The 21434-nt window shown below is 52.6% G+C and overlaps 2 protein-coding genes across 7 annotated transcripts in view; one reads left to right on the top strand and one right to left on the bottom strand.

Annotated features, from left to right (window-relative positions):
• The window catches only part of RHOG (ras homolog family member G), a 35203-nt gene extending 28831 nt beyond the window's left edge, over positions 1-6372 (bottom strand). The window contains exon 1 of the mRNA XM_075014182.1: positions 6281-6372. The gene's annotated coding sequence lies outside the window, so the exon portion shown is untranslated. The remainder of the gene's footprint in view (positions 1-6280) is intronic.
• A 6253-nt stretch (positions 6373-12625) lies between these two features.
• STIM1 (stromal interaction molecule 1) overlaps positions 12626-21434 on the top strand; it is a 188993-nt gene continuing 180184 nt past the window's right edge. For 3 of the 6 annotated variants that reach the window (XM_075014088.1, XM_075013926.1, XM_075014008.1), the window contains exons 1-2: positions 12626-12725; positions 17011-18644. In XM_075014088.1, coding sequence (XP_074870189.1) covers positions 18536-18644 — 109 coding nt within the window. In that variant the 5' untranslated portion in view covers positions 12626-12725; positions 17011-18535. The remainder of the gene's footprint in view (positions 12726-17010; positions 18645-21434) is intronic. The other 3 variants (XM_075013850.1, XM_075013764.1, XM_075013681.1) reach the window with 3 other exon arrangements.

Here is a 21434-nt window from a genome sequence, read left to right as displayed (position 1 = left end):
TGCACACAAGATCTGATGGGAAACTGTTTAATCTTGCAAGGCTGAAAATTAAGTCTAAGGTGCGGGAAGTCCTCATCAGAGACATGCTGTTCGCAGACGATGCTGCTGTAGTGTCTCAGACAGAAGACCAGCTTCAAAAACTGCTGGATCAGTTCTCCAAAGTGTGCAAGCACTTTGGGCTTACCATCAGCCTAAAGAAGACAAACGTACTCGGTCAGGATGTTGCTGAATCCCTATCAATCAGCATTGACAACTATACGTTAGAGGTCGTCCACGAGTTCGTTTGCCTAGGGTCCACCATCACTGACACCCTGTCGTTGGACACTGAGCTAAATACGAGGATCGGAAAAGCGGCCAAAACTCTGTCCAGACTCAGCAAGAGAGTGTGGAATAACAACAAGCTGTACACTCACACCAAACAGCAAGTCTACAGCGCCTGCATCCTCAGCACCCTCCTTTATGGCAGCGAGACTTGGACCCTGTATGCCCGCCAGGAAAAGAGGCTGAACATCTTCCACTTGCGCTGCCTCAGGCGCATCCTTGGAATATCATGGAAGGACAGAGTGACCAACACCGCTGTCCTCGGGCAAGCTGGAATCCCAACCATGCACACCCTCCTCAGGCAGAGTTGGCTCCACTGGCTTGGCTACGTCCACAGGATGAATGATGGAAGGATTCCAAAAGACATCCTGTATGGTGAGCTAGCCTCTGGCAAAAGACCTCCCGGACGCCCCCAGTTGTGCTACAAAGATGTCTGCAAGAGAGACCTCAGAGAGGTAGACATCGAGCTGGACAACTGGGAAGAACTAGCAGACGACCACAGCAGATGGAGGCAGGGGTTACACAAGGGCCTTCAGAAGGGCGAGATGAGGATCAGACAGCTAGCAGAGAAGAAGCGAGCGCACAGAAAGCACACTAAGGACTTGCCAGACATCCACCACATCTGCAAGAGATGCAGCAAGGACTGTCACTCTCGTGTGGGTCTTCGTAGTCACAGTAGACGCTGTAAATGAAGTCCTCAGTTGAAACTATAAAGGGCGCGATCCATAGTCTATGCAGACTGAAGGATGCCTACTACTACTAAGCCAAGTAGTACTGTACACTGTAAACTTATACTGTGTTTGCTGTATTTATTTGTATTTACTTTCGCTATGCTGTACTTAGAATGCCCGATATGAAAGCGTTTACTGTACATGCTCCATCGCTCTCTCCCTCTTTGCTTTCATAAAGTCATAGAATTACATAGCAGCTTCTTCATCACCAAGTCCTCATCTGCAGGCTGTCAAGTTCAGCAACTCACCTCCAAACAGCTTGAGCTACACCTCAGTGAGTGGACCTGTTTCTGAAAGATCCATGTTTGTTCCCCTGCTAGCCATTGGCACGCAGCCAGAGCAAGTCTCTCTGATCTGTCTTATGCATGTAGTCAGACTAGCTGATCAGAAAGATTCCTTCAAGACTTAACAAACTACAAAACTGGAACCTAACGTCACATCAGTCATCAGCTTTACCTTGGGGTCTGCGATCGGGTTTTGTATGATGCTCATCACAGGAGTCATCCAAGGAGCAAGGGTGAAATATTTTTTGTTAAAAAGAGGAAAAGGGTTAATGGAAAACACATCACAAGGCAAAGGGCTCAACCTTAGAAAGAGGCGAAACGCACTTTGGTAAGGCTCCAATTAAGTACAAAAAAAGGTGAAAAGTGACACCGCCAGTGTTCAAAACAAAACAAAGGGGAGAGTTGAACTCAAAAGGCCCAGGAAGAAAAGGTGAAAAAGAAAGGCCTGGCTGAAAACTAAGGTAATAGCGAGAGAAGGCTGAGCTTCAATAGCATGAAAAAGGGACTAAGTCGAGAGTATAAAACCCACCAAACATGAGTGTTAATAATGCACAAAACAGAAGATTGCGTGTGTGTGCAGGGAGAGAAATCAAGGCAACTGGAAATGTTTCAAACGTTAAATCATTATCTCAAGATTAATAATGCCCAATCCTGCTAACAGCTATCCACATGCTTAATGTTACTGAGATGTGGATGCTCTAATCCATCAACATCCCTAATTCAACATGATTTCAGTTCGCCGGATGACCATTTATCCTGGATGTAGCCAAGTTTCCTTTGTTCCCATAAAGTTTGTGTGCAGCCTCCAGTCCAGGGCCTTGGTGTTCTGTGCTGTTACTTAGCTCTAATTTACCCCTAAATGTCATCTGAGAGCCCAGTAAGCAGTGGAAATGTTGGTAATGCTGCTAGACAATATTGATCTCCTGTGGTCCGGCAAATTTTCTTGTCCAGCATTGGTCAGATCCCCGTGGTGCTGGACTAGACAGGTTCAACCTCTAGTTTCATGGAAAGTATGTATTTCAAGTTAAGCATCATCTTAATCATTGACAGCACCAGGGCAGGATCTGTGTCATCAAACAGGCGGCTCTGACCCTGACAGTGGCTTCCAGACACTATGCCAATGCATCTATTATTAACCAGCCCGAATGGGATAATATCAAAACAAAAAAGCAGTCAAGCAGCACTTTAAAGACTAACAAAATAATTTATTAGGTGAGCTTTTGTGGGACAGACCCACAGAAGTGGGTCTGTCCCACGAAAGCTCACCTAATAAATTATTTTGTTAGTCTTTAAAGTGCTGCTTGACTGCTTTTTTGTTCTGCTAGTATATAGACTAGCACGGCTATCTCTTTGTTCTGGTCTGGCTATGGTCTGAAGAAATGGGTCTGTCCCACAAAAGCTCACCTAATAAACTATTTTGCTAGTCTTTAAAGTGCTACTTGACTGCTTTTTGTTTTGATAGTGTATAGACTAGCATGGCTTCCTCTCTGTTGATAGCCATCTCTCTGTTACTAATGTGATAATAGGACCCTCCCACATGCTGGCGACTGGGAGGTTTAACTGGTGTTTGTAATGCTTCTGATGCAAGATGGGATAGTCATTCTGTGCCCCAGCCCTGCCGAGAAGAGACACCTCTGCTCATTGTGTGATCTGCTCATGAGCGTGCATGGCTTTGAATACAGAAAGTAGCGTGGAGGTGTGAAGTATTAGTATGATACTCCAGGCCGTTCCTACAGCGAAAGCCCTCTAATTATGACACACTGCCAGAGAAGGGAAGGGAGACGGCCCCCAGTGCTCAACCCCCAACTCTAAAAGAGATGAAATAATCCTAACCGTACAGGAACTCGGAGAACCCATGGGGAAACTTCATTCCATAGAATTGTGCAGACTCTTGGACAGCGAGCAACTTCCTTAACAACCGAACAGTCACCGCAACAAACAGCCCTGCTCGGAGAGGGGACTGCTTCAGCAGGGAGGGTGTGGTCTCACTTTTTCCCGCCAGCTGCCTCCACCTTATTTCAGGCTCCCTCGGAATAAGATGACCATAAACTGAGGACAACAAACAGCTGGAGAGGGCTCACTCTGCACTCTCTCTACTGCGTACACTCGCCCTAAAGCTCTAACATGTGTCATTGTCAGAGACGGGTGGGGGAAGTGGTCCACAGAGTCCCATCTCATCCTGCCTGCCTGCCTCCAGCACCCCTTCCTTTCAGCCGCACCCTTCCACTTACCCCCCATCCCATCTGATTCCTGTTGGATTGGAACCAGTGACCTAGCACTCAAAAGCCACTGACATGGACACCGCCCCCCCCGCACACCGGGAATTGGTCCATTTCTTCCGCAGCCACCACAAATTAAAATGCATGGTATAAAAATACACTTTGTAAGGTTTAGCAAAATACGCAAAAGGCCTTCAATACACTGTGATGGAATGGCATGTGCATGGAAGAAGGTACATCACTGTCCTCAGCTGGACAGAATCAGAACTTCTCAATGGCATGTCCTGTGCCCTGTACTGCAAATGGCTCATGGAGATTCTCGTTTAGCTAAAACAGCCAGGGCCTGTGCTTTGGAAGTGGGAGACGCTGAGGTTTAGCCACACTGGTGCCATGAAGTTACAAGCAACCATGTCCTATAACACAGTGCCAGCCATGACACAGGAGTGGCCCAGGCTTTGTTATGCTATTTGGAAGGCTATCCAGGGCTCCGCCTCCCCCACAGCATCCTGGTAAACTCTGCTCTCTGGCTCCTTCCTCCCAAACTCATGTTTAATCACTGCTGGCAGCTTAGGCCATTGGTGATACCAGTCCAGGCAATTCAGCCCTGGCTATGGGTATATCCACTTAGATATAATCTGGAAGCAGCCCCTGGTCAAACTGTCTACTCAGAGCCCCAACCATCGTCACTCAGACCAGAGTGGCTGCAGTCTGATCTCTGATGTTCACTTGTATCCCTAATAAAATGGGAGGCTGAAAATGTTCACTCTGAGCCTTTAGTATCACTTGGACAGCCACCCAGGAGAGATTCAGGTGCTACCCGGGTGATCAGAAGAAAGCCCACAGCCATCCGCAGCCAGCAGCATCTGTTTCTATTGGTGGTGCACATCTCCCCCTGCCTTGGTGCACAGAACAAAATTTATTCCACCCGTGGATGGATAGAAAATGAGAGGGACCCCGGAAAACAATCTGGCCTCCTGAACAGGCAGCAGAGCCCAGCTCACATAGTGTCAGCTGGACAGTTCTGGGTGTGAGCGTGAGGGCGAAGGTAGGGTGGGGATAGAGTCATTGGTTCCTGGCCCAGGAGACTAGCTAGCCTGACCTCCTGCATCGCGCAGGCCAGGGAGCTTCCCCGTAACAATCCCTGGAGCTGATCTCTGCAAAAATGAAGACTCCTGGCCCTGGGAAGGAACCTTCTCTCCCCGTCCCCGACCCCGAACAAAAACCAGGCCAGGACCCAGCCCATCACAGCCCCTCCCGAGACAAAGAGGCACAAAGAAGAAGCCCGCAGCTTTCCAACTAAACTGGTACAGGCTCCCAGTGGAACCTGGCATGAAAGGGATGACCCCCACAGGGCCTGGCCAGCGACAGCCTGGCATGGAGTGGTCCAGCACAGTCAGAGGTGGAGCCAGGGGCAGGCTGGGCTTGGCCTGGCACAGAGGGAGTCAGCCCAGCTCGCTGTGGCTGCGCCACGGCTCAGCCTGGCCTCCGAACACTAACAGCAGCGGATGCCAGGGAAACTCCCACTTGCTCTGAGTCAGAGCCAAGGCCAGCTCGGAGGAGGGCTGGAGAGTGCCCAGCTGGGGGAGGGCACAGGGCATGCTGCGTTCCCAGGACAGGCCTTCTCGCCGCGGAAAATGGAGCCAGTCTGGCTGCCCAGGCTGCTCCCACCTGGCCCCCGGGGGGAGCCAGAGGCACAGCCCGGAGCCCCCCGAAGTGACTGCTTTGCCCCTTTCCTCCAGGAGGGGGCAGCTGCTCAGTGTGCAGCTCAGCCGGCCCTGCCCTGCTCCGCCCAGCCCTGCCCAGGGCAGCTCGGCCGGCCCTGCCCTGCTCTACCCGGCCCTGCCCTGCTCCGCCCGGCCCTGCCCAGGGCAGCTCGGCCGGCCCTGCCCCTGGCAACTTGGCCCAGACCTACCCGGGCTAGCCCAGACCCATTGGGTCCTGCCTGGTCCGGCCCAGCCTCGTCTGGGATGGCTCAGCCCTACCGAGGTTTGCCCCGCACTGTCCTGCCCTGCCGCTCCCGGCACACCCAGGGACTCAGCCCCGCCCAGCACGGCACAGTCCGGCCCGGCTCGGCCCCGCCGCCCTCCCAGTTCCCGGCCAGTCCCAGCAGCTCAAAGGCGCCTTTGGTAAAACCCGCCCTGCTCCAGCGCCGTCCCACCCACGCCACCCCCCGACCCTCCGCGGCCCCGCTTTCTGGGACAGCCTCTTCCCGGGGAGGGTTCTGGCGCCCACACCGCCCGGCGCAGCGACACCCCCGATCCGGGAACCCCCCGAGCCGCCCGGCGCAGCGACACCGCCGATTCGGGGACCCCCCGAGCCGCCCGGCGCAGCGACACCGCCGATTCGGGGACCCCCCGAGCCGCCCGGCGCAGCGACACCCCCGATCGGGGAACCCCCCGAGCCGCCCGGCGCAGCGACACCGCCGATTCGGGGACCCCCCGAGCCGCCCGGCGCAGCGACACCCCCGATCCGGGAACCCCCCGAGCCGCCCGGCGCAGCGACACCGCCGATTCGGGGACCCCCCCAGCCGCCCGGCGCAGCGACAGCCCCGATCCGGGGACCCCCCCAGCCGCCCGGTGCAGCGCACCCCCGATCCGGGGACCCCCAGAGCCGCCCGGTGCAGCGCACCCCCGATCCGGGGACCAGCCCGAGCCGCCCGGCTAAGGGGCGCGCCCCCACCGCCTCCCCCGAGAGGCAGGGGCGGCTGCGGGCCGGCAGGACTCACCGTGGCTCATATCTCGGGGCAGCAGGGGTGGCCGTGCCCCGGGTGCCTGGCGGGGCGGCCGCGGCGGCTGCTGCTGCTGCTGCTCGCTCCCGGGGCAGAAGGAAGTGACTGAGGCCAGAGGAAGTCTGCAGAGCAAGGCAGAAGCGAGCGCGAACAAGGAAGTTTCTGCTCCCGGCGCTGACTTCCCCTCCTCTAGCCCCAGCTCTCTGCAGAGGACAGCTGCCCTCCTGCCCTCCCCACCGGGCCAGCGCCATGGCCCGTCCCCTGCCCTGCCCAGCCCAGCCGCCTTGGCAGCTCCTGCCACACCCACAGCCAGGGACCCCCCAGTCCCAGGGGGAGTGTGCCCTGGGATGTGCCCGCCTAGGTCCGCCACCGCCCGCTCAGCCCTGCACTGTACCTCTCCCACCTGAGGGCTGGCTTCATGGCTGGCACTGGGACCTGCCCAGGGTTGTACCCATGGGCAGGAAGTGCCCCCACATTGGTGGGTGTGGAGCAGGGCGTAGGGGAGCAGGCTGGTCAGCCAGCCTCAGGTTTGCGGCCTGGTCCCAACAGGTGCGCCCGCCTGGGGCATCACTGAGTGATAACACGCTGCCACGACATCCCGGGGGAGCCAACAGGGCATCGGTCAAAGCCTCGATAGGTGCCAGCTGGGGAACCGCCCAGCCCAGCCCAGCTGTTTTCTGCCCCTCCACGCCCACCTCTGCGGGAGTTCCTCTGCGTGTCTTTGTAGTCTCCCAACTGAGGGGAAGCCCCGCTCCCCCGTCCCTTAGGCCCCGGTTTCCATCTTCCTTCAGGTGCCACCATAAATTCTCTCTACCCAGCACAGAATAAATTTTGTGTTGTGCACTGAGGCATGTGCAGATGCGCACCACCAGTAGAAACACACACTGCTGGCTGAGGGCGCTCTGCCGGGGGGCACCAGACACCAGACTTTCTCCTGCTTGGCTGCCCAAGCGCTCAGCTTATGGGGAAGGCTGGTGTGGGACCCCTAACCTTTCCAATGGCGGCGTGGGGCCCTTTGGAAATCGCCGGTACCGTCTGTGCAGCCCGGGTTGAAAAGCAGGGCTCCGAGGCACCAGGAGGGCAGTGCCCCTTTTGAACAGGGCAATGTCACCCATGTGTCGGGCGGAGGGGGCTGTGGATTCACTGTTGGGACAGCCAGTGAGCTGTGCGCAGTGGGGGAGCCTGCCGAGAGGCGCAGGGCTTGGAGAAAGGTTACCAACCCAGTGGCATGTGAAGAGTCCGGATGTTGTTATATAAACGCTCAGCTCCCCTGCGACAGACACACCCCTGCATCTGGCTCTCCTGCAGCCTGCAAACAGCAGTCAGCTGGGGGCCAAATTGGTTCCTGGGGTAACTTCAGCTGTCCAGGAGCCTTCGCACATAGCAGGGCACCCAGCGAAGGGAGGCTGCTGCCACCCAGAGGCCAGAGGGTGCCATGCCACAGGGAATGCTGAGTGCTGAATGAAGGCCCAGAGGGAGGTGGGGGGTGGGGGGTCGTGTCACTGGGTGGATGGGCCATTCTCTGAGGGCAGGAGAAGGGCGTTTCTTGCTCCCATTAAAGCACTCGCAGCTGGGCCACTCTTTGCAAGGGTTACAGCTACAGACCCATCAGACACCAGCTGGGAAAGGACCTGGCTTCTGCTCTGCTAACACAGGGAGCCCCGGTGCACAACCCAGGGTTCACGACACCCCCGAGCCTTAAACATCGTGTCGTCAGTGAACCTGCCCATCTCCATTGGCCCAGAGGCTGTCTGCAGCACAGTGCTCTGTTGGCTCACCAAGGCCACCAGGGACACTAGATTCCTCCCTCCTGTCTCCAGCAGGATTCAGACTCAGCTGCTGAATAGATTCTGGTACAGCCCCAGGACTGATATATGTCACACTTCCATAGGAGGGTTCGACAATAGATCTGGGTCATCTTGTCCCACCAGCCCAGCCCTGTCCTCGTAGCCTCCTTGCGCACTGAGGCACAGAAAGCTGCAAGTGCTTTGGGTGTGGGGCTCAGGCCTGGGTTTCTCTGGTTTTCGTCCCCCCTGCCACCTGCTCCCCAGATCTGCCTTGCATGGTCTGGTCCTCACAGGCACACCCTTTCTTGTTTGCTTCCTTCTGTGTCGGAGTCAGGACTGCAGTGTCCTAGTTCAGGCCAAGGTGGAGATCCTGCTTCCCCCTCCCTCAGGCACGCACACGTGCACCACTCCCAGCTGCTGATAGCTTACTGGAAAAGGCAAACAGGCTGTCCTCCCGCCAGCCCACCTGCAGCTAGTTCCCATTGCTAAGTGTCAGCGTAAGCAGGCTCAGCTACTCCCCTCACGGAGGGGGTTTACATAGAAAGCTGGGAGAACTCGCTGGGCTGGGACCACACTGCAGCCTTAAAACATTGCTACAGCAGCTCTTCAAACGCAGCTGTGGAGACAAAGCCTAACTCACCGCTCTCGTCTGAGACCGCATTGCCCATGGTTCTAGTACTTCAATAAACACCTGGGCATATCATGCAGAAGAAACCTACACACCTTTCATCTTCTCATGATCCCTTCTCCTGTGGTTCCTTCCTGTGCCTCAGCTTAAAGTTCTGCTATCCACCTGGCCACCTCTGGCCTTGCTATCAGCCATCACCAAAGGGCCTCCGGACTTTGTGTGAAACCAACAGCTCCTTTGATTATAGCGTGATTTTGCTCATGAGCAAGGGTCAGCACAATTGCAAAGAAAACATGTTGTGTCTCACAGACTTGTGAAGTTCTCCTGTAGGGACGCCACTTGTGTCTCTGTAACTCACACATCTACTGGGTGTGGTTCACTGTCCCCATGTAGTGGCACCTGGACCACTTTCACAGAATTTCCTTTACAAGCGTAGATGAAAAGTAGCCAACCTTTAGCTCAAGCTGTAGAGGCTCCTGCACTAAGCTTCAGAGATCCCAGGTTTGAGTCTGCCTGCCTGCGGCTCCCACTGGATGCAGCATGCAAAGCCTTGCAAGATCTCAGAGCTGTAACAGGCACCCAAAGAACATAACTGGAATCTCCTAACACATGGAAGGTGACAGCTTTCCAGTGCACTCAATGTAGAGAGCACCATTTGCCTGGTAGGGTGATGGCATACAGGAAGCTCCGGTAGATGTGGGGTATCCTAGAAGTGGAGCATTGTGCTCTCTAGTTTCCATTTGTCCCACTATTTAATTTATCCCATGAGTGCCTCATCTTCCCAGCAACCTTGGGCATACCATGTGTACACACTTGGAGCAAGATGTGCAGACAGTAGGCAGTTACGTGGTAGGCACACGTGACATGACACCAGTGCTTACCTTGTGCCAGGGTGAGCCTCAGCACAGCTGGACCTGGCAGTTCATAGCCCCAATGCTGCTTGCCTTGATGCATCTGTTATGAATGTAAAGAAAAATTGCTTGAGCCTGGGCACCTCCTTCTTTACAAATTAAGCGCTGCATGAGATGCTTTCAAGGAGCCAGCTGTTTTTGGAAAGGCCACAAGGGCTTCCATCCAACTGCTACGTTCTAGCCAGCTGCCAGATGGCGATCAGACTTACCGTTTCCTGCTGACCACCCAGCAGAAAGGCAGATTTGACCTTCCCAGACCCAGCAGGACAGGTCGGCTTGGTTACGATGTCTGTTTGGTTATGATGACAAGGGGCTGTATTACAGTGAACACTGGCCTCTGGCATGGGTTAGCGGGCGTACAAGATTTCTTATCACATCCATAGTGGGACAAATCATTGCCACAGGTTTGGAGTCATCTGGAAAGAGGGGAAGAAACGTAGTGATGGCTCGGGAGAAGACTGGCGCTAGCTGTTTGCTGGCAGGGTAAGCAGCCCAGGAAAAATGGCTCAGTCTCCACTGCAGGTGTGCAGACTTGCTGCTTGACCTAATTGTTCAAGATACCTGCCTTTTCCTGGCAGGGTTTGGGTAATCAGCCGGCAGTCAGTCTTTATTTTGGTATTTGAGGCAGGGATAGTGCAGGGGTGACATGGGCAGGCACAAGCGTCATATGTATAGGGTGACCATCCATCCCGTTTTCAGCGAGACGGTCCAGCATTTGGCATGCTGAAAAGGTGTCCTGACTTATTTTATAAACGGGATTAATTGTCCTGTATTTGCTGTGCAAAGGAGAGTACGAGAGAGGGACCCAGGAGATTAGCTACTTTCCCCTTCCCTGAGCCTTGGGGAAGTGAGGGTGGGGAGGGCCCAGCTTCTCCATCCTGGCTGCCGCCCTGAGGCTCAAGGAAGTCGGGGAGAGAGCTGCAGCTTCTCTGTCCTGGCTGCTGCCCCAAGGCTCGGAGAAGGTTGTACGTGGCCTTGGGAGATACGGTCACCCTACCCATGGAGCAAGAGGATTCCAGCCAGGCACTCCAGGAAGTACAAGGGGTCCTGGCCAGGCACCCCAGGGAGCATGAGGAGTCCCAGTGACACTGGATTTTAAAGTGAACATGGAAATCATTATTGTAACCACTGCCCTAAGTTTGCACAAAGCTTATGCCAAGTGGGCTAAGTGAGGTGTCTAATGAAAGCTGGTGATTTGCTGAACCAGTTTATAATGCTGATATGTTCGTAATATGTGTAGCTGTATCAGTTCCATGCTGGTGTTTGAAATTTTAGTTTCTGGGAGACCACAACAGAGGGTGTGATTACCTATTGTGAAATGGCTCCTACTCAACTGAAGAAGTACTTGATAGACAGTTTGCCGTACCAGATTCCCATCAGCACCTGGGGACTTTGGCTGTAAGGTGTAACTCAGCAGTGAGGCAATGACAGATTGCCTACAAAGGACGTGGATGGGTGACCTGCCCATGTGACAGGCTCCATCTCAGACATGCTTCCAGACAGGGAGGAACAATGGAGTTAAAAGACACATATCTCATGGAGCTGGAAAGGACCTTGAGAGATCGTGTTGTCCAGTCACCTACACTCACAGCAGGACCTATCCCCACACCTTATGGATTTTTTTTTTTAAACCCAACCTGTCTCAGAACCTTGAAAGGCCTTCTCAAGTTTGAGGTCATAACCCCAGACTTAAAAATCCAATGCTCTAACCCCTGAGTTATCCTCCCTCCCTGTTGAGAAATATTCCCTCCATATTGGTCAGAGTGTAAAGAGAGCCCTGACGTTCTTCCATCTTTGTCTTCAGTCCAGCTCACCACCTCAGGAACATCTCTGCTCCGAACTAAGCCCAGAAGGATTGGTGACCCAGCCTCATAAAGGAAGTACTCTAGAGAAGTGTACGATAGCAGCTTGTTCCACTTCTGCTGCAAACCTGCATGAAGAACGTGGTGACTGATGTGTGCAAATTGGATCGATTTCACAATTTTTCTCTCAGCCTATTCTCACTTTATCAGTAAACCTTCAGGTTTCAGAATCTGAAGGATGGGCACACCGTGCTCTTTTGGGTAAGATCTGAGGTATACATTAACCTGGGAATGCTGTTGGTCCTTTGGGCTTGGAAGAACCTGTGTGGATTTGGTGAGATTATAAAAAACAACCTCTTACCTAGTAACAGAGAGGGAGCCGTGCTCGTCTATATACTATCAAAACAAAAAACAGTCAAGTAGCACGTTAAAGACTAAGAAAATAATTGTGTTGCATGAAAGCTCACCTAATAAATTATTTTCTTAGTCTTTAACGTGCTACTTGACTGCTGTTTTGTTTCAGCCTCTTACCTGTGTAAGGAGGACGCTGGTTGTGGCACAAGGGAAGCTGGAGTGTCTGAGAGAATTGCTTGCGTGACCTCTTGCTGGCCAATGCGACAACAGAAGTGCTCTGTGTGACTGGTCTGGTGCCTTATAGCGCAGGACCCCGGTCTGGGCTGTAAGTGGCCCTGTTTTAAGCAATTTGCCCATGTTTGGCGCTCAGCAGTGCCTGGAGAGCCTCCAATGTTACAATCAGGGCCAGGCGCCCCAGGCAGCTCGGGGGGTCCCGGCCTGGCGCCCCAGTTCAGTGTGGCCCTGGGACCCTGGCCAAGGCCCCCTGAACGGGGCTCCCAGGGCTCAAGCTAGGCACGGTGGGAGCCGGGAGTCTCACCAGGCAGAGGCTGGGGGTTCGGCTCCCCGGCGCGGGTGCAGCCGAGGCCTTGCTCGCTACAGCGCCAAGAGACGCCGCCCAGCAACACCCCGCCGCCTCCGGGCACTGCGGTGACAGACACGGGCCCTCGGACAGCCGCGGGCTCCCCTCCAAGCGGTGACCCCGCCGCACTCTGCTTAGCTATCGCTTCCCTGCTGCGAGGCGCCGCCAGAGGCCGCTGCGGCGCAGGGCGCAGTCCCCCAGGGGGCGGGGCCATCTGGCCGTAGCCTATTGGCTGCCTGAGGGAAGGGGCCGGGCCTCGCCTGGTTCCTGCCCCGCCCCGTTTCGCTGCGCGGCCGTTGGCGCCTCCGCTGTCAGTGTCCGAGCGTGCGGTGGCGACGGCAGCAGCGCGAGCCCGCTCCGGAGCTGGGCGGAGACAGCGGGTAACCGGCCCGCGGGGACAGACCTCTGCAGGGGGAGGGGCCTCGGCACAGACCACCGGGACGGGCGGGGGGCACGAGGAAGAGTCTGGTGGTGGTGGTGGGGGAAGAGGCTGCCTGGAAGAATCCATTGCTGAGGGGGGAGGGCTGGCCTGGGAGAGACCATTGCTTAAAAGTCAAGTGATAGTGCGGGTGGGACCATTGCTGGGGGGGGCAGGGGGAGGTGAAGGGGTAGTGCGGGTGGGACCATTGCTGGTGGGGCAGGGGGAAGTGAAGGGGTAGTGCAGGTGGGATCATTGCTGGTGGGGTAGGGGGAAGTGAAGGGGTAGTGCAGGTGGGATCATTGCTGGTGGGGCAGGGGGAAGTGAAGGATTAATGCAGGTGGGATCATTGCTGGGGAGACAGGGGGAAGTGAAGGATTAATGCAGGTGGGATCATTGCTGGGGAGACAGGGGGAAGTGAAGGATTAATGCAGGTGGGAGCATTGCTGGGGAGACAGGGGGAAGTGAAGGATTAATGCAGGTGGGAGCATTGCTGGTGGGGCAGGGGGAAGTGAAGGGGTAATGCAGGTGGGATCATTGCTGGTGGGGCAGGGGGAGGTGAAGGGGTAGTGCAGGTGGGATCATTGCTGAGGGGACGGGGTAGTGAAGGATTAATGCAGGTGGGATCATTGCTGGGGGGACAGGGGGAAGTGAAGGATTAATGCAGGTGGGAGCATTGCTGGTGGGGCAGGGGGAAGTGAAGGGGTAATGCAGGTGGGATCATTGCTGGTGGGGCAGGGGGAGGTGAAGGGGTAGTGCAGGTGGGATCATTGCTGAGGGGACGGGGTAGTGAAGGATTAATGCAGGTGGGATCATTGCTGGGGGGACAGGGGGAAGTGAAGGATTAATGCAGGTGGGATCATTGCTGGTGGGGCAGGGGGAAGTGAAGGGGTAGTGCAGGTGGGATCATTGCTGGTGGGGCAGGGGGAGGTGAAGGGGTAGTGCGGGTGGGATCATTGCTGAGGGGACGGGGTAGTGAAGGATTAATGCAGGTGGGATCATTGCTGCGGGGACAGGGGGAAGTGAAGGATTAATGCAGGTGGGATCATTGCTGGGGGGACGTGGGCAGGGGGAAGTGAAGGGGTAATGCAGGTGGGATCATTTCTGGTGGGGTAGGGGGAAGTGAAGGGGTAATGCAGGTGGGATCATTTCTGGTGGGGTAGGGGGAAGTGAAGGGGTAATGCAGGTGGGATCATTGCTGGGGGGACGGGGTAGTGAAGGATTAATGCAGGTGGGATCATTGCTGGGGGGACAGGGGGAAGTGAAGGATTAATGCAGGTGGGATCATTGCTGGTGGGGCAGGGGGAAGTGAAGGGGTAGTGCAGGTGGGATCATTGCTGGTGGGGCAGGGGGAGGTGAAGGGGTAGTGCGGGTGGGATCATTGCTGAGGGGACGGGGTAGTGAAGGATTAATGCAGGTGGGATCATTGCTGCGGGGACAGGGGGAAGTGAAGGATTAATGCAGGTGGGATCATTGCTAGGGGGAAGTGAAGGGGTAATGCAGGTGGGATCATTTCTGGTGGGGTAGGGGGAAGTGAAGGGGTAATGCAGGTGGGATCATTTCTGGTGGGGTAGGGGGAAGTGAAGGGGTAATGGAGGTGGGATCATTGCTGGGGGGACGGGGGAAGTGAAGGGGTAATGCGGGTGGGATCATTGCTGGGGGGACGGGGAAGTGAAGGGGTAATGCGGGTGGGATCATTGCTGCGGGGGCAGGGGGAGGTGAAGGGGTAATGCGTGTGGGATCATTGCTGGGGGGACGGGGGTAGGGGGAGGTGAAGGGGTAATGCGGGTGGGACCATTGCTGGTGGGGCAGGGGGAGGTGAAGGGGTAATGCGGGTGGGACCATTGCTGGTGGGGCAGGGGGAAGTGAAGGGGTAATGCGGGTGGGATCATTGCTGAGGGGACGGGGAAGTGAAGGGGTAATGCGGGTGGGATCATTGCTGGGGGGACGGGGGAAGTGAAGGGGTAGTGCGGGTGGGATCATTGCTGGGGGGACGGGGTAGTGAAGGATTAATGCAGGTGGGATCATTGCTGGGGGGACAGGGGGAAGTGAAGGATTAATGCAGGTGGGATCATTGCTGGGGGGACGTGGGCAGGGGGAAGTGAAGGGGTAATGCAGGTGGGATCATTGCTGGTGGGGTAGGGGGAAGTGAAGGGGTAATGCAGGTGGGATCATTGCTGGGGGGACGGGGAAGTGAAGGGGTAATGCGGGTGGGATCATTGCTGGGGGGGCAGGGGGAGGTGAAGGAGTAATGCGGGTGGGATCATTGCTGGGGGGACGGGGGTAGGGGGAGGTGAAGGGGTAATGCGAGTGGGACCATTGCTGGTGGGGCAGGGGGAGGTGAAGGGGTAATGCGGGTGGGAGCATTGCTGGTGGGGCAGGGGGAGGTGAAGGGGTAATGCGGGTGGGACCATTGCTGGTGGGGCAGGGGGAGGTGAAGGGGTAATGCGGGTGGGATCATTGCTGGTGGGGCAGGGGGAAGTGAAGGGGTAATGCAGGTGGGATCATTGCTGGGGGGACGGGGGAAGTGAAGGATTAATGCAGGTGGGATCATTGCTGGGGGGACGGGGGCAGGGGGAAGTGAAGGGGTAATGCAGGTGGGATCATTGCTGGTGGGGTAGGGGGAAGTGAAGGGGTAATGCGGGTGGGATCATTGCTGGGGGTACAGGGGGAAGTGAAGGGGTAATGCGGGTGGGATCATTGCTGGGGGGACGGGGGTAGGGGGAGGTGAAGGGGTAATGCGAGTGGGACCATTGCTGGTGGGGCAGGGGGAGGTGAAGGGGTAATGCGGGTGGGATCATTACTGGTGGGGCAGGGGGAAGTGAAGGATTAATGCAGGTGGGATCATTGCTGGGGGGACGGGGGCAGGGGGAAGTGATGGGGTAATGCAGGTGGGATCATTGCTGGTGGGGTAGGGAAGTGAAGGGGTAATGCGGGTGGGATCATTGCTGAGGGGACGGGGAAGTGAAGGGGTAATGCGGGTGGGATCATTGCTGGGGGGACGGGGGAAGTGAAGGGGTAGTGCGGGTGGGATCATTGCTGGGGGGATAGGGGGAAGTGAAGGGGTAATGCAGGTGGGATCATTGCTGGTGGGGTAGGGGGAAGTGAAGGGGTAATGCAGGTGGGATCATTTCTGGTGGGGTAGGGGGAAGTGAAGGGGTAATGCGGGTGGGATCATTGCTGGGGGGACGGGGAAGTGAAGGGGTAATGCGGGTGGGATCATTGCTGAGGGGACGGGGAAGTGAAGGGGTAATGCGGGTGGGATCATTGCTGGGGGGACGGGGGAAGTGAAGGATTAATGCAGGTGGGATCATTGCTGGGGGGATAGGGGGAAGTGAAGGGGTAATGCAGGTGGGATCATTTCTGGTGGGGTAGGGGGAAGTGAAGGGGTAATGCGGGTGGGATCATTGCTGGGGAGACGGGGAAGTGAAGGAGTAATGCGGGTGGGATCATTGCTGAGGGGACGGGGAAGTGAAGGGGTAATGCGGGTGGGATCATTGCTGAGGGGACGGGGAAGTGAACTGGTAGTGCGGGTGGGATCATTGTTGAGGGGACGGGGAAGTGAAGGGGTAATGCGGGTGGGATCATTGCTGGGGGGACGGGGTAGTGAAGGATTAATGCAGGTGGGATCATTGCTGGGGGGACGGGGTAGTGAAGGATTAATGCAGGTGGGATCATTGCTGGGGGGATAGGGGGAAGTGAAGGGGTAATGCGGGTGGGACCATTGCTGGGGGGACAGGGGGAGGTGAAGGACTGATGCAGGTGGGACCATTGCTGAGGGGGGCAGGGGGAGGTGAAGGACTAATGCAGGTGGGACCATTGCTGGGGGGACGGGGAGGTGAAGGGGTAGTGTGGGTGGGATCATTGCTGAGGGGGGCAGGAAGAGGTTAAGGATTAATGCAGGTGGGATTCTTGTTGTGGGGTAGGTGTTAATGTAGATGAGATCATTGCTGAGAGGCTAAGGGTTGGTCTGTTCCTAAGTGGTTAGTCTGGGTGGTGTTAAGCGTTAGTCTGTTCCTAAGTGGGGAAGGGCTAGCCCTGAGGAAAACCATTGCTGAAAGGGGAGAGGTTAAGAGTTGGCCTAGCTGAGACCATTGCTGGGGAGGGGGGCAGGGGTTCAGAGTTGGCCTGGGTGAAACCACTAGTCTGTGGGGGAAGGAGTAACCTGGGAGGAATTGAGGGTGGAAGGGTGGAGGTTTCTGAGCAGGGGGACTGGAACCAGCATTAAAAATCTGGACCTGTCGCAGGAAAGCCTAGGCCTGCCACGGGAGAGCTGCCCCAGGAGCAAAGAGGTCTAACCCTGGGAGAAGCCAGGACTCCTGGATAAGCAGACTGGCCCTGGGAGAAGCCTGGAGTTGACCTTTCCTGATAAGCTCTAAGTCTGACGAGAGAGAGCTGTCTTAGGAGCTGCTGGGATTTCTTACCTTGTCCTTGAAAACATTTTCCTGGGAAATCCATGATTGAACAGATGCTGTTGATTTAAATTGAGATAAAAGGAAAAAAAATATACCCAAGTAGCCTAACATAGCCCTCAGGCCTGGGATAGATCATCACTCAACTCTACAAAGAGAGCTGTGCTGGAAATAGTTTGGGCTAAATGAAGAGCAAATCTGCGAATTTGTTAAAGAAGAGTTGCTAATAAAATAAAGTGACCTGAAAATCCCAGAGGAAAAGAAATCCTGGTCAAAACTGAGTGAAAACCAAAGTTTGGATTAAATGGATCAGAGGCCTTTTGGATTGAACTGAGAAATCTGCCCTGGGTAGAGATAACAACTGTGGGAGACCACAGGCAAGACAGAGTTTTTTCAGGGGGTAAAACTACTGCAGTTTTGTGCCATTGAGGTGGGAGTGGAGAAACAGTGGGTGTTTTATCACAATTTTTAAAGGGAGAGCTGGCAAAGAAAGGGGTAGGTTACTTAGCGTCTGGCAGGGTCCATGTTTGTCAGTCTCCAGGTGAATGCGGTGTCACTATTTGGCATGTTCTTATATTTTGTACTGTAATAGAGATTTGTGGCATGTGAGGCTTTTTAACACGTTATTCTGTTTTTTTTTTTAAATTCTGCATCTCTAAATTAAAGTGCATTAGTGTCTTGACAAATATCTCGCTTTTCTAAAGATATTGGATTAAAATGCATGTTATTTGAAAGTTAAAGCTTTAGATTGAGGCATTTAGCTGACCAAAGCACTTCCTTTTAAATTACTTTGGTTTATTTTAGTCTTGCTAAACAGTTTGGAATCTGCAAGTGGGCCGAGGCTGTGCTTGACTGCGAATAGTTAAAACTTGGATACTGCAGTATTTTGAGCCACAGAGACTCTGCGGGTAAATCATTCTTGAAAAATCTTTTTAAAAACTTTTTTAATGCCAAAAATGTTAGTTAGTTTTTATCTTAGATAGTTTTAAAAATACAAGACTTGAAAGAACTTTCTTTAGGGCTAGGGAAGCTAATTAAAATCTGCTTCTTTTGGAGATAAATTTAATTATAAAGCAGTTTTTGGGAGACACCACAGATCGTGGGCAGAATTTCAGCTTATGTTGGATGGAGGGAAAGAACCTCAAAGTATCTCCATCCTTTACTTCTGTAGCCTTTGGAATTAATCTGGCACCACTCCTCGGATATCAGACGCTTTACTTCCTAAACCGCTTTGGGATATAAAGGTGCAAAGAGACAATCTGGCCGAGAGTGAACTAAGAAACTTGAACATATCCATAGGAGACTGATGCTGAGGAAGAGCTGACATACAAAGGGACAAAGGCCTTAATATTACACAGAAATGGATGTGTGGTCAAGAGTAGCAGTGTGGATCCTGTGTGGTTTTCTTCTGCACCAAGGACAGGGAGAGAGGCCCCCAGGTTCCCATCTGGATGAAACTGCAATTGCAGGTAAGGAAAAGGCTTTTGAAATGGTGTGGTTTGTTTTCCGTGGGGGTGGTGAAGAAAGCATTAGAGCAAATTTATTTGTGATAGTCACAGCTAGGGCCTATATGCTGTTAATTCTGATTAGTTATTTTGACAGAAGATTACAAATATTAGTTCACAGTGCTTTACATTTTGCATATATTGCATGTGATTAGTTTGTCAAATAGCAGATCTTTAGTCAGCATGGTGGAGGTAGTTAATAAGCAGACCATGGGTCAAACCTGATCTACCAGATTTCAGACAGACCTGGAAATCGTCATATTTACATATTAATATATTTCTTTATTTTTATTTTTGTGGTGTCTAGCAAGTGACTACATCTTGACTAAGAAATTTGGATCTTGACAAAAATAAAATGACTATCCATAAATCATAACATGCATTTGTAAACTATGAATGATGGGGACTAATTTAGCTACCACCACTCAAAAGAGGGATCTTGGTGTCATTGTAGACAGTTCCCTGAAAACATCCACTTAATGTGCAGAAACAGTCAAAAAAGCAATCAGAATGTTAGGAATCATTAAAAAAGGGATACAGAACAAGACAGAGAATATCTTATTGTCTCTATATAAATCCATGGTTCGCCCATATTTTGAATACTGTGTTATACAGATGTAGTCGTCTCATCTCAAAAAAAGCTATATTGGCATTGGAAAAAGTACAGAAAAAGGCAACAACAATGATGGGGGTTTGAGACAGAGGCCGTATGAAGAAAGATTAAAAAGATTATGACTTTTAAATTTAGAAAAGTGGAGACTCGGGGGGAGATGATGGAGATCTATAAAATCATGACAGATGTGGAAAAAGTGAATAAGGAAAAGTTATTTATTTGTTACCATGACATAAGAGCTCGGGGGTCACCATATGGAATTAATGTTTAAAACCAACAAAAGGAAGTTTTTCTTCATGCAGTGCATGATAACTCTGTGGAACTCCTTGCCAGAGGATGTTGTGAAGACCAGGACTTTAACAGGGTTCAAAGAAGAACTAGATATATTCATGGAGGTTAGGTCCATCAATGGCTGTTAGCCAGGAATGGTGTCCCTAGCCTGTTTGTCAGTGGCTGGAATGGATGACAGGAGAGGGATCACTTGATGATTACTTGTTCTGTTCACTTCTTCTGGGGCATGTGGCATTGGCACTGTCTGAAGACAGGATACTAGACTAGATGGGACATTGGTCTGACCCAGTATGGCCATTCTTATGAAACTCAGAATTTTAAAGTTTCCAGCTCCTTCAGTAAGGGAAATCCCCAAGAAGGTAAAACACGTTAGAATAGTGTAGGATCCTGTAGTAAATGACACAGACTCCATTGGTGGAATAATGCTCCTAAATTTTGAGGCTCTTACTCATGGTTTAGATTGAACTTGTATGTCAGGGTGACATGTGGCACTTATGAAACACATTGCTTTCAGAGAGGTTTAAGATGGCTAAACAACTATCTACGTTTATATCCAAACAGTTGCCAGTTATTCACCACCTGGAGATTATTTCACTGTTTATTTTGGATACTGACTTAATGTGTTTGGGAAATTTCAAATTTAATTTAGATTTTTTTTTAAAGCCACTTCTCCCATGCAAATGGCATTGTCCCAAAACAGAAGTGGGGAAGGAAAAATTACTTACTTCATGTAGAAATAAATCACTTTTTTGAAATAGTTGGGTCACTATTGCACTGTTGACAATCTTGGAGATAAGCATTTGATAATGTATAAACATCTTGGCAGAGAGAGAGAGTGAAAGTATGACAGCTGAGTTTCTTGCTGTCTAGTCCAGCCCCTCCCTCTCCCAAATATCTGGCTGGCTCAGACTTGTTTCCAGTAGATAAATGTTGGCCTTGTATAAGCACTTTACACCTTTGCTGACACCTTTAACAGTCTCTGGGTGGTGGTAGTGGGGTATCAGGATTTGAATGGACCCTTTTTTGGTCAGACAAACCTTCTCTCATAGTGTTAGTTCCCATATGTCACACTTGGGGCATTTTAGAGGAATGGGTGCTGTTGCTGTTTTTGCTGTTCCTATCAATGGATAAACAGTGGTCTTCAGTATTTGGGGATGCTCATCCTGCACCTTTCACCAGTACCGAATTAACATATGCATACAAGAAAATAGGAGTCAAGAAATGCAGTTGATTTACATAGCAGAAAAATGTGTTGCAAAAAAATCTTAGATTGGGTGCAGGCCAGATTTTAACTTCCCAATCATCTCTTTTTTTCTTAAAAAAAAGTCCCATCCAGCACTGATATGTGGGCCAATCCTATAGCTAGAGGTATCCAAAATCTTTACTTGGATTCAGAAATAGGTTGAACCTGATCAGAAGACTTGTGAATGTAGGTTTCCAAATAAGTACTTTGTCAGTTAAGGGGTAAAGATAAGGACCCGTGGAATAAATGGAGGCATGGCTGATTTATACTTGCACTCTGTGTGTGTGTGTGCGCGTGCACGTAGGTGCATGTGTTAATTTTAAAGTCAATTTTACTTGTATTAGTTACCAGTATTTCTATTTGATTTTAAAACTACACAACACAGCTTTTAGTTGGCACATGTGAACGCTTTTGCCAGCACTTTTGCTGACAAAATACTTCTAGTCACCAAGAACAGTTTTCATTTCTTCATCAGGAGAGCGCTCCTACTCACAAAATCAGCGCTCAGAGATGCGCTTGCCATGGCAAAACTTTTGTCATGGTGGGTGCGGGGCGTATTTTTTAAGCACCCGTGAATGTAAAAATTTTTGTTGATTAGTTGCAAGTG

This window comes from Carettochelys insculpta, chromosome 1 (genome assembly GCF_033958435.1).
Source record: "Carettochelys insculpta isolate YL-2023 chromosome 1, ASM3395843v1, whole genome shotgun sequence".
Taxonomy (NCBI): Eukaryota; Metazoa; Chordata; order Testudines; family Carettochelyidae; genus Carettochelys; species Carettochelys insculpta.
Note: the sequence above shows the minus strand (reverse complement) of the source record. Positions and strands in the feature narration are given on the sequence as shown.